Genomic DNA, 17,204 nt, shown 5'->3' with positions numbered 1-17,204 from the left:
CCAACCCCAACCAATACCCCGGATTTCCTGTGCCAGACCCAAGGTCTTCTCTGATCAGACCTCACTTCTGCTCCCAATATAAAGGTCCCTCCATAATAGAATGCAATGGGACAGTTCTGCACACCTCTCTAACCCAAAATAATCTGCTTATAACCATTAGGAAAGGATGATAAACTATACAGAACTTCATTTGACTCTATTTACATCCTAAAATTACTTCCTGTAAAAACTGGGATTATACAATAAAACTTGTCAGAGTAAAACAATAAAGACAGAGGCAGTTTTATGGAGGTTTTTTCTTTATTGAGAAACTTAAGACTTGGGTACATCAAATAAAACCAATTTCTGGGGGGGAAAAAAAATCAAAACCCACAATAGAAAAAAAAAAAAAGTTAACACTGTCTGGGCCATAGCAGAACCCAGAGAATATATTCTTTAAATTGAAAAATTCTAGGTGCTTCATAATTGACCTTTTGATACAAAATGACCTATTAAATTGGCAATTTGTGGTTCTTGGTGTTGAGGTCCATAGGACAATCTAGGAAGTCTTCAAACCTTGAGCTGAATTCCATGAGGGGTTATTTGGCTTTTGAATCCTGAAAAGAAAAGTACCAACACAAATAAATACATAACCAAAAGAACCTCAGAGATTCACTGAAATCTCTGGCTGATAGAAGAAGGAATTATAGAGTTTCTCAACCTCAGTGCTTATTGACATTTTGGTCCAGATAATTGTTGGGCTGTCCTGCGCAATATAGGATGTTTAGCAGCATCCCTGGCCTCTACCCACTAGATGCCAGCAACACAATCCCAGCTGACAACCCAAAATGGCTACAGACATGAGCAAATGTCCCCTGAGGGGTCACCCTGGTTGAGAACGACTGACTTTGGAGGCTAACTGCTGTCTATAAAACCCCATCCCCCACCCTTCCTGGGCATCCTGTATTCAAAGCTTCTGTGGTTCTCTTGCTTAAACTCCAAATGACAGGGCTCAGGCCCTTGACAAGGGACCAGGGCTATGCCAAGTCAACCCCTACCAACACACCAGCTCTTACCCTTACCATATGCTTTCTCCTTGCCTCTGCTCATTTGGTTCTCTCCTTTCTCCGACTGGAAGCACCCACTACCAGTCCTTGTCAGAGGTTACAGTTAAGCTTCACTCACCCAAACCCCTGCAAACAGAGGCCCTGGACCCCAAGTCCAGAAGTTGACTGGAACACTCACACTCTAACTGTAGTCAGGTGTGACTGCCTCTCCCACTTTGACACCAAAGCCTCTGGCCCCGTGTTCCCAGAGCTAAGCAGTGGCTGCACACACAGCCCACCTCACCAACCTCAAGCCAAACCAGGGAGATGCTCCTAGAAATAAGGCTGTGGGATCTGAGTATGACAATGCCTTGTATATCCATCATTATTCCAGACCAACAAGGTGATTCTTGAGAAAGATCTAACCAGATGCTCTTGTTGTTTACTCCTTATATTTTACAACCTGTACTCTTTTCTCCATATTAACTCACCCAGATACCAGAAAAAAATCAGGTGACAGCCTGCCCAAGTTACCAGGTTAAATAGCAGAAACATGGTTCTATACACTGCCCCAATCTTTTAGAAAGATATTCACAAGTCAAAACCATTGCAGAAAACAAAAATAGCCAAACATACGGTTTTTCCTTGTCTAAGAGGTAGCAGCAGCAACAGCGCCCACCTTCTGGGCAGCTTCTTTCTTGGCATGATGAGCCTGTAGAACGGCCACAGCTTCATCCACCTGTAAGAAATCTCCAGGTGGTCAGTGACATCTGAGGAGAGGCCCCCACCCCTCTCTGGTGCCCAGGCCCAGTGGCGGCTCTGCGGGGGCTGACCGCTTTCCCAGATACCCACACCACAAGCGAGACACGAGAAGGTCGAGGGGCAGCAGTCCCTTCTCTCTGCCGCACCTGGGTGTCCAGGGCCGCCCGTCGTCCTCCCGAGCTGAGTGAGCCCCAGCCGCAGGGTCTGAGGAGCAGCTCACCTTGGAGCGGAGAGACTCGGGGGACTCCAGCATGTGCAGCAGCTCGGAGTTGTCGATCTCCAGCAGCATTCCCGTAATCTTCCCAGCCAGGTTCGAATGCATGGTTTGGATGAGCGGGAACAAACGTTCTCCTGCGGAGAAATATTTCATTAAAAACCAGGTCAAATCCCAGTCAAGAATGGACCTGGTGTCCAGGTCGGTCCCAGGCTCCGGCCCCCTCTTCTGCAAGCATGTGGGTCACTCACCCAGCATCTGCTTCTGTTCCTGTGGGGGTGCTGCAGCCAGCATGGAGGCGGTCAGGGGCTCCTGCCCCTGCACATGGACCGCAGGCTGGGGTGCCTGGGAACCAGGAGAGGCAGCGGGTCAGCACCAAGGAAAGCACACTGGACGGTGGTCAAGAGCCTGACCACTCAACATTTGAAAGTCTACTATATGAAAGAGGAGATGGAGGTCGAGTCCTTGCTGTCAAGGAACTAATTTCAGTCTCGGGGGATTGAGGGGTGAGGTGAGGAACAGAGTGGTGTGGACATAAAAAACACAACCAACGACAATACAATGGCATGCTATTTGCAGGAAAGGAAAATGAATAAGAAAACAAACCTAAAATGCTTAACCTAAAATGCTTAACAATCATCTATCAACTCATTTTAATTTACTCAAGGTTATAAACATCATAAATCACCCAAGGTTACCCAAGATTTTGAAGCTTTGTTAATAAATAAGGTGTAGTGAACATTTGTACACGTAGCCCTTTCCTGAGAATTACAATTTTCCTTTAGGGTGAATTCTCAATAGAGACTGGGTCAAAAGGCATACATATCAAAACATTTATAATTACATCGTACATCACCATTATTGTACCAAACGTTTTTATTGTATCAAAGGCTTGATGACTGTTCATATGCAATGTCAATGCCAGTCACAGCCCTAAAAGTAGGGCCCTGTAGGCAAAACATACTTCAGAGCATCAAGTTCTAGGAAATCTTCCACTTAGAAAGCAGCTTATGGACTGCAAGGCTGTGTGGCTCCTCCAAGCAAACTACCACTTAGCTTTGCAATAAACCAGTTGCATCTTGGCCTGCCTGAGGAGAACAGCTCTAGAGATAACAAGTTCCGTCTTGGTAAATCTGAGATCTGGGTCTAACTCCCCCACCCCAACTTAACTCTGAAGCTGAACTTCTCATCTATAAGATGAAGTTCTTTCCTGCCTTAATGTACAGATCATTTTGCAGAGTAGCTAAGGATCAACTAGGCCAGTGGATGTGAAAAGCTCAAAGAGCTGAGCACACGTATATTGTAAAAAGGAGAGAAGCACTGTCTCCTCTGGGGCATTTCTGAGTAAACTGTTATCAGGAACAATTTCAAGCCCCTCTCTTCCACTAGAGAGAGTCCCCTCAAGGGCAGTGTCACAACACAGGACATAGCACCCTGACACTGAGCACGTACGTAATACCTATTGAAGGCATCTCTTCAATCAAGTGGAAACAGGAAAAATCCTTTTAGCATTCTGTTTGGGGGATATAGCCTCTCACCTGCAGAGGCTGTATGGTAGGGTGAGGGCTGCGGACACTGGACGCGTATTTGTAAGGTGCAACAGCCCGAGGAGCAGCGGCAGCAACAGCAGCACGAGGTGCTAAGTTCTGCACAGCTGTGGGAACACCTTAGGAAAAGAACAAGTAAAATTAAAGCCCATCAGTCTGGGCAAAGGCCCGTCAAATCCCATCTTTCCCCATTCTGTGTGCATCCAATACCACCTCCAGACTGGCAGCTGTCAGTCAGCCCTTGCTGGGCGGCACCAGCCCCACCAAAGTCCATAGCCAAGCGGTCCGGGCACTCAGACCCTACAACAGACCAGCAAATGCACATCAGTGTTGGCAGCAGATGTCCAACTGGCCACGTCCCACGGAAGGAGCAATTCCAAAGCATGTTCACACAACACATCACGCATGGGGCAATTACCACTACTTTCGAGGAACAGCCAACAGATAACATACAACTCTTTCCACCTCTCGGAATACAGGACATAGTCTGTAAAAAAGTCTCCTTCTATCTCCCAACCCCACCCAAAAGAACAGGCTGCCTCTGTGGTCATCCAGCTAACAAACTTCTACAACTAACCTTTTCCACGAGTCACCGAGGAGCGAAGATGCTTAAAAGTAACCAACGTTCCTAGAACTCATATTGTTTCTCTGCTCCTTAAGTACCTACCTAAGCACACAGCTGATTATAGAACCAAGACTCGAAAAACACGATGAGCTCAACAAACTGACCAACCCTGGGCAGAGCCTAGTCGTCCTGACTCCCTCCTCCCCGGGCCACGCTTCTCAAGGCCAGTTTGCTCACCGACTCTCTGAGCGGTAGTAGGGAGGCCACGAGAGGCCGGAGCATTACCAGTTGGAGCCAGATGGCGAAGAGTTGGACGAGGCCCAGACTGGCGTATAGCACTTGGCATTCCTTGGAAGCCTGGTGAAAAGACACAAATTGCACATCATTGATGAATGATGTGCACCAGAACCTAGGCTGTGCCTCAGAGGGGGCAAGGAGGAGAGGCAGGGGAGACCAGGATAGGTACATCCTGGGTGACCACATCACTATTCCCCACCACCTACCTTGAGGTCTCCCACCTTGCTGCCAGCGTGGATTAGGCCTCATCTGTGCTAACTGGTTAGGTGTATAATATGGAGGTCTTCCCTGAGCCTGTAAGAAAGAGCACCCAAGCCCTTTTATTTTAAGGACCTGAACCCACACTAGAGAAGTACCTCTTCTCATCTCACTACCAAGCTCTATGCTAACTATTCGGGATAGAGGCGCTCTCTATTCAAAGCTGAAGGGGTCAGTTAATGGGGATTCCTTTACTCTACCCCTGCCACTGTGTGCGTGTGACTGCAAATAAGTCCTTCCTCATTTTACTGGAAGGGTCCTTACACTGACATTCTAGAACTCCAATATCTGAAAATCCCTCTCCCTGACCACTGCAGACTGCAGGAGCAGCTGCCAGTGGGCAGGCTCCAAAGAGCCATGAACAAACAGCAGACCCACCTGTGGAACTGCTGGCACAAAGTAGCCACCAGCTGCAGGCTGGAATTGATTTAAAATGGCATTGGCAGGGAGTGCTCTCATTCCAGCCACCCGCTGCATATACTGGTTGGTCAGGTGAGCCTTTCTCTCTTCCTTCCTCTGGGCCAGGGCAACATACAGTGGCTTGGAGCCCACGATGCGTCCATTCATCTCAGTGACTGCTTTGGTTGCCTCTTCAGGAGATGAGAAGCAGACAAAGCCAAACCCTTTGCTTCTCCCATCCTCCAGCATTACCTACAAAAGCAGACCAGCTACTTAAGACAAAGGTGTCTGTGTTGAGGGGGGCAGCTATAAAGAGCCAGAAAACCTGAGTTCTGCTGCAAGAGTTACCAAATCTGGGTCAGTGATTCTCAGCCCTGTCCCAGGATGTACCCCAGATTAATTAAGTCACAACCTCTAAGGGGAAGACCAAGGCATTTCCTTTGTTAGATCCCCAGGTGATTTGAAAGTTCCCAAATACTATGATATGGCTAATCGTTCAACTAGGATCCCAAAGATGTTTTCTAATGCCCAGAAGCACAACTACCTCTGGGAACCCACAAGAGATCTGGACGGTAGTGTCAAGCAATTTATCTGTAGAACTCATTCGCCCAAGACCTTGGTGAACAAAACTTTGATACTCTCTTAGCAAGCTTAGGATATGCTTCTGAAATACATGGGAGGAAGGAGTTATAAAACCTATGACTGCCATCAATTCAACAGGAATAACACAGCAGAAGGACAACCAGTTGGGAGACAGGCAGCTGGATTCTAGTTTAAGCTCTGCCATTTCTAGGCTGGACAACCTTGACAAATCACTTGTTCACCCTCTCTGAGCCTCATGTCCATGACATACTCTAAGGCAAATAGCTACAAAGCCACATGTCTACTGGTTTAGGCAGTCTTTCTCCACATACGGTCAGTCATTCACAAACAGCTTCTTCCTTACTTGAAAAAGTTATTTATTGCTTTCCCTGGCCTACCTCCTCAGAAGCGTTGGTAGCAATATAACCCTGGGTGCTTGGCACCATTTTGTGTCTTAGCTCACTGTGTGGAGAGCCTCCTAAAGTGGAGGACATGGAAGCCAAGATGTCTATCAACCCAACAACTCTCTACCAATGAGGTGGGCCAATAAGGTGTGTGAAAATAAGTGATAGCGTGATCTTGACAATGGTGCCTGTGAAACTTCAAGATATGATTCTTTTGCTCTCTTCTTGCAAATATCACCTTGACTACTGTGCTGGTAAGCAAGGAGAGGCTATCATTCCTTGCACTGATGGAGGCCAGCCAAAGGGGTGCTAAGAGAGAAGGGGTCAGGAAGTGGGCAACTCCACAGGGCGGCCCCTGGCCAACTCCCTGCTACAACTGATAATGCTCTAAGATTGTGAGTAACTTAAGCTAAGGGCCAGGGCAGGGTCACCAAGTCTTTACTAGCCCACTTGGCCTCCTTTCTCACCACCTACAAGGACTTTGTGACATCTGCTACACCTCTGCTGAGAGGACTAGAGTATCATGCTGTGACCCAAAACTTCCAGATGTCGTCAGTTCCCTCCCCAAGTGCCAGGGACATGCAATACACCATCCTCATGTAACCAGCATTCTCTTGCTCAAGGACTCAAATTCCTGATCTTTAAAATGGGGTTCATAAGCCGTGGTTCACAGTTCACCCTACTAACTCAGCCGATGTGATTATCAAAGAAAATCAAGCAAATGATGCAAATTGTAAAACATGGAAAAACCAACTTCTCGATCCCCTTTCCTCCTTCTTTATAAAACCAGGATGGAAGTTCCCAACCCCAGCTCCAAAATCCACAAAATATCTTCATTCAAGGAGAAAGTGTGGCAGAGTTGTAGAGACAGGCCCCAAGACAAATGGAAAACAACCCGTCTGGATTTCCTCTGCTCATACTGTAGCACCATCTGTCCCCACACCAGCACAAAGCAGCAAAGAATGGGAAAGATTCAGGTGCTCTGGGAGGGTCAGCAGGTAGGGATGGGGTCAGATTCCTCGCCATACCCCAATGCTGGGGAGACAGGGCAATATTAACCTAATGAAATGTCCTTCTCCAGAGCATATACTCCGATGGGTAATTGAACGCCAGGAGGAATTTGCTGGGTTAATGTGGTAGACACTCCCAGAAATGAACACAATTTAGATCCTACTCCCTCAATGAAACAATGCCAATAAACCTCTAAAAGACTACTACTTCTGCTTTCGATCCCAAAATCTCAGTGTAAAATACCTTAGCACTGGTGATTGATCCAAAAGGAGAAAACTCTTTCCTTAACTTCTCATCATCAATGGTGTCATCCAAGTTCTTAATGTAGAGATTTACCCCCTGAAGCAAAAGGATCATTAATAATTACACTTCTGTATACCCCATATATTCCCTAAGACAGGTTCTCAAAGTGTGGTCCCCAGACCAGCAGCATGAGCATCTTTAGGTACTTGACCTCCTCTTTTTCCTGAGGAACATTGGCCCTGGGCTAACATCTGTGACCATCTTCCTCTACTTTATGTGGGACGCCGCCACAGCATGGGCTGACAAGCGGTGCATCGGTCCACGCCTGGGATCCGAACCTGTGAATTCCAGGCCACCGAAGTGGAGCACGCGCACTTAACCGCTATGCCACCGGGCTGGCCCCCTAAGATTCTGATAGGACCATCAATGTAGTCACATGTCATTAACACCTTTCCTCACAGCCGCTCTGGCTGACCATTCACCCCAGCAGGACTCTTCTTGCCACCATTCCAAACAAAGGGGTACCATTTAAGTAAAAGGAACCCACATGACTAAGAACACACTGAGGCCTCCAGAATAGAGTCCCTAAATGAATAAATTAACCTCTCTCGTCCTTGTTCTAGTATTGCTGCTGTATCTAGTAGGTATAGCCTTTTAAACTTAATGATCTTGGGAGAAATGAGAGGAAGAGCAGACTTCAAGTCTCCAAAGAGAAAGTCTGCTGGGGCCGGCCCCGTGGCGTAGTGGTTGAGTTTGGCATGTTCTGCTTCAGTGGCCCGCGTTCACAGGTTCGGATCCTGGGTGTGGACCTAACACCACTCGTCAGCCACACTGTGGCAGTGACCCACATGTAAAAAAAAAAAAATGTAGAAGACTGGAACAGATGTTAGCTCAGGGCTAATCTTCCTCAAGCAAAAAAAAAAAAAAGAGGAAGACTGGCAATGGATGTTAACTCAGGGCTAATCTTCCTCAGGAAAAAAAAACAAACAAACAAACAGAAAGCCTGCTAAATATAAGGGCACTTCGCAAATATTTCATAGTAAAGCCCTACTGGTAGGCTGTGCCACGACCACCTCTCACCTGGTATCGACTAATTCTCTCTTGTTTCAGCTGTTCAAATTTCCGTTTTAACTCAGCCTGTCGTTCCACTTTCTTCTGTGCACGGCCTACAAAAATGACTTTCCCACTGATTTCTTTTCCATTCATCTCTTCCACAGCCTAGAGGAAATACATGTCTTTAAATCAAGAGGCAAGGGCCTTGCTCTAGAAGTCTCTAAGTCCCACCAAATATTGAGAGAAAGAAATATTTTACAAACTAACTTCATTCTGTCTCTGCAGTCAGCTCAGCAAACCCAAACTTCCTTATCAGCAAAATGGGGTTAATATTTAAATGGGTTATTGGTCTAGATAATACAGAAAAAGCTAGTACAGCTGTATAAATATAAGCATGGTAGACATGAGTCTAGCTTGATTATCTAGTTGCCACTAAATTTCTCAGGTTCTTTTGTGGGTATTAAGTGATACACGTCGAGGGCCTACTACAACGCTTCACCCACCAGTAGCTGCTGTGCTATTATCAAATCAGCAGCCCTGTGGCCTTTAGTTCCCTCACTCATGAATGAGAACAAAAATCTGTCCTATTTTAACCTACAGGGTAAACAGCTGAGGTGACAGGTATGTGCCGAGTGCTTTGGCAACAGTTAAATGATACATTAACACATGAAATCCCTCAAGAAGACAATTCCCAAGTACAGGAACGGCCTCACTACAGATACTCAGATAATTCCAGCTCCACTCTAGGTGCTAGCAAGGCCCTGCCCACACTCTGGGGCCACTTCCTACAAAGTTTTCCCCACCCTTGTGGTACTCTCACCTTATTAGCATCCTCGTGTTTCTCGTAACTCACAAAGCCAAAGCCTTTGGATTTCCCACTGGGATCTCTCATCACCTTGACACTTAGGGTCTTACCTATTACCAAAGGACAGAACTATTAGTAACACCATCTCTACCACAGCTTCTCTAGGAGCCCACGTGAAGCACACCTCTTGATGAACCCAGATGGACTCTAAGAAAGAGGCACCATGCCTGGCCTTCTCATTCTGACCAAGCTGCTGAGATGGCCCTGGAGATGGGATGAGGCAGGATGAAGCCAGGAGCTGAGACCTGGAGCCCATTCCTATCTACCCTATAACCTCTGTCATGCAAAGTATTTTACTTCTGGGTCTGGGTGCTCTCAACTCTTAAATAAGTAAAAACACATGAATTCTAGGTTTGGTGGACTATAAAAGGGGATACACGGGACAAAGGACCCTGACTTACCAAACTGGCTGAATAGCTCTTTCAGACTCTCATCATCCACCTCCTCCCCAAAGTTTTTTATATAAACATTGGTGAATTCCTTGGCTTTGGCTCCAAGCTCGGCTTCTCGCTCTTTTCGAGACTTGAATCTGCCCACAAACCTAAAAAGAAACCATGAAAAACAGTGATCATCCAGAGGAACAAAACATGATTTCCAGGGGCCCAAAGGAACGCAGGTTAAAGGCTGACAGGAGAGGTTAAAACACACGAGTCCCCATCCAACCACCAGGAGACCAAGCTCAGAGACGCACCAACTCCCCAGCAGAAAGAGAAAGAGGCAGGACCGTCCTGCAAGGACCAGCCCCAGGGGCTCCTGGCTCAGACCAGGGCTACTCCTACCACATCACACTGCCTTCGTGAAGAAACCTGATGACCATGTTTTTAAAACGTTCATTTCTGTACATCTATGTAAATGCATAGAAAAGGTCTGGAAGGATACAAACCAAACTGTTAACAGTGGTTAATCCTGGCAGTGAGATTGTCGGAGTGAACAAAGAGGTAGCCTTTGCTTTTTCAGTTTACTCATTTTGGAGTTGTTTACACTTAATAGAAAAATGTATCCATACGTTCAAAGTCTTTAGATTTCTTTCTAGTGATATCTTTGGAAGACCTGACCACTGGGCACATACATATGTAACCCATGCCCTGGTCTTTTCAACAACACCAAGGACAGAAATGAGTTTTGCTTGTGACAGCTGAGACTTAACTGTCCCTTCTCCTCTCCCTGTGTGGCTCGGCTAAGATCCCCCTCTCTCCACTCTGCAATAACCACACCAAAGCAACAAGGTCTATTATGAAGTGTCTTTTGCAATGGGATGAGATTTTTTTCATTGTAACCAAATTAAGTATTTCTGTGGAGCCAGCCTTGTATTAGAAAGCCACTGAGTCATAAGTCAGCCAAGTGGAGATCTGGGGACAATTTGGCACCAACCCCTAGTGAGTGACCCCATGGACAGACCTGAGTCACAGGAAGGCCAAGGTCACATAGCTAGTATACAGCTCCTGGTCAGTTCAGGGCCCTCTCCACTCTGCCGCTGGCCAAGACCCCTGCTCAGAGTGGGCTTAGAGCTGCCTTCTAGCCAGCCCCAGCTGCTGATGCTCACAAAACCCACGGACAGATGCTTTTAAGGGAGAGGCGGCAGGCAGGCCATGGCTTGGGCAGAAAGCCCACCTTGGCGAGTCAAAAGGGCTGCCATGGCTCGGGCAGGGAGACTCACCAGCCCTGGAGTGGAGAGGTAGGAGCAGGCCACACTTGGGCCGAGAGAACCAGTAGCTGCCTTGTGTGTGCCAGTTAATACCGAGGTGGGGCCACGGCTGGCTCATGCGATGGTTGTTGCTCCGGACTGGGACACTCACACTTTGCGGTCATTGAGGAGCATGCCGTTCATCTTCTCGATGGCCTTGTCAGCAGCCTCTTGGGTCTCGAAGTGGACAAAGGCATAACCCTTAGAGCCGTTCTCGTCACACACCACCTGTCAAAGACAAGGCAGCCACTTTAGCGCCACTGACCAGCTCCAGAGTCGAGAACCACGTGGTCTCCCACTCAGGGCCTCCTGTTCTGAGAGGCCTCTAGCCCATCCATGGTCAAAACCCAGGAGACCACAGCATGTAAGGTTTTTCTAACATGCAGCACAGCACCAGGGACCTAGTCATGTTCCATCTACAAATGGTAGCCACTATTAGGCTGTGTCTATCCAAATGTTTTCTTATTTCATTAAAAAACATTTAGAGATCTGGGTGCAAAACCATGGTGCAGCAGAAAAACAAACCATTTTCCAAGCCTGCAATAGAATTTCAGTCTAGTGTGGAGTAAGACACGTAAACAACCACCACACAAGTTGTACAAAATTCTCCACATAAACAGGTGCATGGAGAAGGAAGAGGGTGAATTTACGCTTGTAAAATGACGGAGTACAGCTTCCTGGAAACCAGAGGCATGCTCTGGTCCTCTCCTCCCCCACCTCCCCACCCCCACCCAAAAGAGAAACCTTTTGATGCCTTCCAAAGCTAGAAAACAGGAAGGATATTTCAGGCAGAGGGAAGAATAAACAAAGACACGAAAGCACCTGCTGGTTATGCTGGGTTGTGGCACAAGATTATCTACAGGGAACTTTTAGGCTTCAGGGCCATTTCCAGCATTTTGAAAATTACCATACCCTGCCACCCAATTCTAAGGTAGTTCCTCATTTAGTATTTATCTTCTTTTCAGGATTCAGTAATTATTCTGCTAAAATCATTTAATCAATGTTTACCTTGCAGGACAGAATGTTTCCAAAAGCAGAAAAAGTATCATAAAGTGCCTTGTTATCTATAGATTTGTCCAGGTTCTTGATGAAGACGTTTCCCACACCAGATTTTCTCAAAGAGGGATCCCTCTGAGACCACATGATACGGATTGGCTTTCCCTTAATCACATCAAAGTTCATGGTATCCAAGGCCCGCTCAGCTGCAAGAGAAAAACACATTTTAGTCAAGGATATAAAACGTCACCTCACACAGGTGACTGCTACCATCCTAAGAACAAGGACTCCAGGGCTTTTCAAGGTAATCACTCTGACAAAAGGCAACTCTATTAAAATTAAAGGGCATCAGACTCCTCTAGCCTGCGTTGCTACTGAGGGTAGAATAAGTTCTAGCCCATCACTCTACTTCATGACGGAAGTCTCAGCCCCTCTGGGTCTGCATCTTTGTTGGGTAAGATGCTCTAAATGGCCTTATGGCACCAGGATCAAATGATAGTACCTCACATTTCACCAAGCTTTTTCATTTATAAAAAAACCAACACCCGATTTTCTGATTATCTTTTGGTAAGGTATTGCATCAAAGTTATCGCCGAGCTACCCTTCAGTCTACAATTCGTCTACGAGACAAACGACAAAACAAAATCTGTGAGAAACGGATCCCTGAATTCAGCCCAGTTTCTTCGATTTTGAATTTCTGAGAACAGAAATTGACTCAGAGAAAAAAGCCTCAATCACCAAAAGGATAAATACTAATGGTCACGCACATAAATGTTCTTTGTATCATCAGAACAAGAAAGATGAAACGGCAACTCCTTTCTGCCTAAGCAGACAGCGCAGGCAGGCCTTGCACCTAGTGGTTTCCAGGCCTTCTGAAGCCTTAATCTGACTTCCATGGAATCCCAGGACTTCAAATGCCTTGGTGCCCAACAAACTTCTCCATCGAGGGCCTTGGGATGCTTCCTTGGCTTCCCAACCAAATCCATGTGTGCACCATGGAGACCATTTAAAAGACCAGAAGCTAAAATATATCATCATATGCCAGCAAGAACACTTCTCTTCACTGGTGGTAAAAAGATACAGAGCTGGTGGCCACTTTCCCTGACTTACGCCAAGATATCAGCCAGAATCTCCTCCATCCAGTGGTGTGGAGCTGTGTTTCTCCCACCTCAAGGCACCATCTCACTTAGAGCACACAAAATTCCCTAACTGCCTCTCCACAAGCTCAGCTGCTCAGGCAGCCACGGGAGCATCTCCTTTTCACTTATTATTTCTCACCACCGTTTCTCCCTTCCTCAGGTGGGCTCCTCAGTATGGGAGGAGAGGAGATCAGGGAAAGGGGAGACAGAGCAGATCCAAGTCAGGAAAAGTCCAAGTGCAGAAGAGTTCGCTTGTGATGGCCAGCTGTGATCACAGCCTGGGACCCCCAAACTGTTTTCATTAATTAGCAGCGAAGGAGCCCATTTCAACACAGCTTCTCGTCTATTGCCAGGCGGCACTGCAGAAGGCAAGTCGGCTTAGTCTGACAAATCTCACTGCACTTATTTATAGCAGAGAGAGGTCCTGCAGAGGTATGTGTTGGCAGACACATTGACCAATGGCTTCTGCTACTATCTCCAAGTGACAGGACTTTTGTTCAGAAGAGTCAAGAAGGAGGCAACAGCCAATGCACCCACTACTCCCAGCTAATAAGGCCACACCCAGCTATCTCCTTTGTGCCCTGTGGCCAGACACCACTCAGCTCAGAGCACACTGAACTCGGTGGTAGCGGCGCCTCGTGTCTCTCAACAGGTCCAGTCCTGTGCAAGTGACATTCTCTGTGCTTCACGGACAGTGAACAAAGTGGGGACGAAAATAGGGACCTGGAGATCCTTTGCCACAGAATGGTTTGTTTCTCCCAGTGATGGTCTCTACAGTTGTTCCCTTTTAATGTGGAGTCACGTGCAGCCCCCGATTAGGTTTCCTCTGGCCTCACTCCTGCCACGCCTGCAGCATACCTCTCCACCGCTCTGAGCTAAGGCCCCAATCTGGACGGGCAGAGCACTGCACTGGCGGTCCCAGCTTAGCCTCCAACCTTTTGCAGTTCCTTTTCCTTCTCAGGAGTCCTATTTTCTTCAGATGGGATGAAGTAAGGGTTCCGACAACTGGAAAGCACTGTTCACAGGTGAGGCGATGGTCTCCACCAGCCCAGTGGATTCCGAAGCGACGCTTCCCCAGACTACCTGGATACCCTTCTCCACAGACCAGGGCTTTGTCCAGAGAGCAAAGAACTCCTCCACCCCACTGGCAAGCAAACGCCCAGACCAAGGAGCTGGCCTGGCACCTGCAGCTCTGGTGGTGCTAACACATGCGCCCGCTCACGCTGAACACACGGAATTGCTCTCCTGCTTCCCACCTGCCCTGAAAGACCCCTTATCAGCACAAAATCAAAGACTCTTAGTCAAGGGTAAAGGTAGGGGAGGAGGCAGCAGCTTTGCCACCTAAAATTGTTGCAGGATTTGTGTTTCAACCACCCTGCCTTTTTGGCAGGCCTGTGAGGGGCACAAGCCCATGCCCACTGACCACGCAAGGGTCTCTAACAGCCCAGCCCCACTGGAGCAGGACCACAGACACAATGGGAGAACCATTTCCCTCTGATTCCACTTTACGGTCTCCTTGGGTTCCAACCCCACAGTCACCACTGATCAGCCCAAGGTCACCCAGTTAGCAAGTGGTGGACGCAGGACTGAAACTCCGGTCACCTGATGCCAGGATCCTTGTTCTAAACCCCCGCATCCTGTTCCCCACTATGGCTTCTGTGGCAATGTGTTGTCCTGAGGCCCCCTCCGTGGGCGTGGGGACTCCGTGGAGGCTGACTCCTTGGGTCCCCTGGGATCCCACGAATGTGTGGACATAGCTTCTACTCACCGTCAGCCGGCTGCTGGAAGTTGACGTAGGCATAACCCAGGGAGCGGCGGGTGATCATATCGCGGCAGACCCGGATGGACAGCACAGGCCCGGCAGGACTGAACTTTTCATACAGCATGGCCTCGGTGACGTCCGAGTGCAGGTCACCCACGTACAGGGAGGCCATGGGGTAGCTGCTGGCTGCAGCGTTCATCTCCCCAGCCCCCACCACCCCGAGCCCCGCCAGGAGGACTTCTTAGAGGGACCCCACAGGACAAAAGGGGCTCTTCTCGGAGCCGTGGCCCGCGCCGCGGCTCACAGGTGGCAGAGGGAAGCTCAGGGAAGCTGGAGTCGGCTCAGAGAGGCAGAGGACCGCCCAGAGTTGTTCAGGGACGGCTCGCACGAGACTGCAAAACCACAGACAAAAGGCTCGCAAAAACAATATGGCCCTCCCTGGGAGTTTGTAATTTTCAGCTGTCCTGGTCTGAAGCTCCAAATTTCCAAAAAAAAAAAAAAATTAAAATGGGGACTCCCCTCCAAATTATAAAAATTCTTCAAGTGGCAACCAAATGGTGCCCACGGCGGCCTCCAGGACACGCGTTTCTCTATAAATATAGGCCCCGGGCTGCTGGCGGTTTAAGATTACAGCGGCCAGGAGAAGAGGGAAACCAAATATTGGTCGGTGCCGATTCGGCAAGCCCCGGGCGGGCCGAGCGCGCAGCCGCCTCCCACGCCGGGCCGGCGAAGGGCAGCGCGGACACGTGGTGCGCGGGGAGGCCGGCGCGCGGGGGGCGAGGGCGGCGGGCGCGGGGCTGCCACGCGGCGCGGACGGGCGGCCGGAGCGGAGTCGCGTGGACGCGGGCGGCTCACCACCGGACCGACGGACCGGACCGACGGGCGCCCAGGTGCGGCGGCGGCGGGCGCGGGCAGGCCGGAAGCGTGCGAAAGTGACTTCCCCGCGGGTTCTCCGAGGAGGATTCAATTTTTTCTCTTTCCTTTTTCTTTTTTTTTTAGATTTTAAAGCGTTTTCGGGTTTTTTTTTATCTTTTTCTCTTTTTTTTCTTCAGGCTGCTGGGCCCGAAAGCGGCGCAGGCTACGGCAACCCGGGGCGGAGAGAGGCGGCCGACGGAGCCACCGCTCCATTTATACCCGCCCGCCCCGGGCGCTGCTGGTCGAAGGGCGCCTCGAGACCTGGGCGCAGTCGTGCCCGCCCACTCGGCCCGGGGGCCCGAGGCGGGGCGGCCACGCGAGAGCGACCCGGCGCGGCCGCGCGGCGCCACAGCGACCTCTGGCGCACGGAGGACCGCTCCGCGGGGGCCTCCGCTGGACCCAAGGGCCGCTTTCCAGACTCTTAGACTGGAAACCGCCCTCCCCTCCGGGAAAAGAACCCGCAGATAATTTAACCCACCCGCACGCCTAATGTTTATAATCAATGTATTGTGAAATAAAGATGACATAAAATAATTATAATTATATAATAAGTGGTTCAGTATAGAAATGTTTGGGCCCAAATACAGGAGAAGACATTCTGAAGTTTTCAGACTACTGGGACCTCGAGGTAGAATCATCCTGAACGCGACGGCTACAAATGTAGTAGTATCCATGGGTGATTGGATTCTCTGGAAAGATAAATAAATTTGGTAAAGCTTCAATAAAACAAAATGCAATCATCCCTCTATTTGCATGGTAGTGGCATTCCTGGAAATTTAGTTGACATTTAAGGGCGCAAAAATACTTTCTGTTTCTATGGAAGAGGGAGTTAGTGTCTAGGCTCCAAGAGTTATAAAAAGATTTTTTCATCTACATGAGGATCTGGCAGGTCATTTGAAAGTCATGTGGTATATGGGATGAGTCTACGTTATGTGTGACTGTCTCTATGTGTTGCAAGATGTATAGCATTCCTTCCTCCATAAATGCCATGAACTACCCTCCTCATCATTGTGACAACCAAAAACAGAAATTACCGAAGGGCATACAGACACTTCCATTGAAGACCACTGATTTCTGTAAAGGAATGAAGAAATACATGTATTTATATATTCATTCATTCAAAGAAATGGTTAATGAGGGCTCCCTCTATGCCAATGCCAGATATAGGTGCTGGGGGATACCATGGTGGACAAGGCAGAGGAAGTCCGCTCCGTCATGGAGTTTATATTCTAGTTAGTGTATTAAATCAAGAAACATTTATGGAGTGCTCCTTCTGTGGATAGAGCCTCTCCTCAGGGAAGCCTTCCCAAAGCATCCAGTGGTCTAATGTAGTCTGCCAGCACTGTTAATCACTACCACTGTCTTCTTGACTCTTATTACCACCTGAAATGGTGTTGTTCATATATATGTTGTTCATATATGTTCATATATGTGTTATTCATTATGTTGTTCGTATATGTTGTTCATATATACTAAGTTTACC

The 17,204-nt window shown here is 48.3% G+C and overlaps 1 protein-coding gene and 1 non-coding gene across 5 annotated transcripts; both read right to left on the bottom strand.

Annotated features, from left to right (window-relative positions):
- Positions 1-281: 281 nt before the first annotated feature.
- Positions 282-15,901, bottom strand: PABPC4 (poly(A) binding protein cytoplasmic 4). 4 transcript variants are annotated; one of them, XM_004425997.2, is made up of 16 exons: positions 14,813-15,901; positions 11,918-12,111; positions 11,022-11,137; positions 9,627-9,766; positions 9,181-9,275; positions 8,388-8,525; positions 7,308-7,403; positions 5,047-5,319; positions 4,617-4,704; positions 4,351-4,470; positions 3,762-3,848; positions 3,540-3,667; positions 2,253-2,346; positions 2,008-2,138; positions 1,662-1,764; positions 282-596 (listed from the first exon to the last, which is right to left on the bottom strand). In XM_004425997.2, exons 1-15 carry the CDS (start codon positions 15,003-15,005, stop codon positions 1,675-1,677), a joined length of 1,983 nt encoding a protein of 660 aa, XP_004426054.1. In that variant the 5' UTR covers positions 15,006-15,901; the 3' UTR covers positions 282-596; positions 1,662-1,674. The 4 variants fall into 4 exon arrangements, with proteins under 4 accessions (XP_004426054.1, XP_004426055.1, XP_004426056.1 ...); XM_004425998.2 differs by having other exon boundaries at positions 4,399-4,470; XM_004425999.2 differs by lacking the exon at positions 3,762-3,848.
- On the bottom strand, positions 6,900-7,034 carry LOC147914087 (small nucleolar RNA SNORA55). Its single transcript, XR_015555914.1, has one exon. It is a non-coding gene; the product is annotated as a small nucleolar RNA SNORA55 (small nucleolar RNA).
- Positions 15,902-17,204: the final 1,303 nt, after the last annotated feature.

Source organism: Ceratotherium simum, chromosome 22, assembly GCF_057802395.1.
Source record: "Ceratotherium simum simum isolate JZ-2026a chromosome 22, ASM5780239v1, whole genome shotgun sequence".
Taxonomy (NCBI): Eukaryota; Metazoa; Chordata; class Mammalia; order Perissodactyla; family Rhinocerotidae; genus Ceratotherium; species Ceratotherium simum.
Note: the sequence above shows the minus strand (reverse complement) of the source record. Positions and strands in the feature narration are given on the sequence as shown.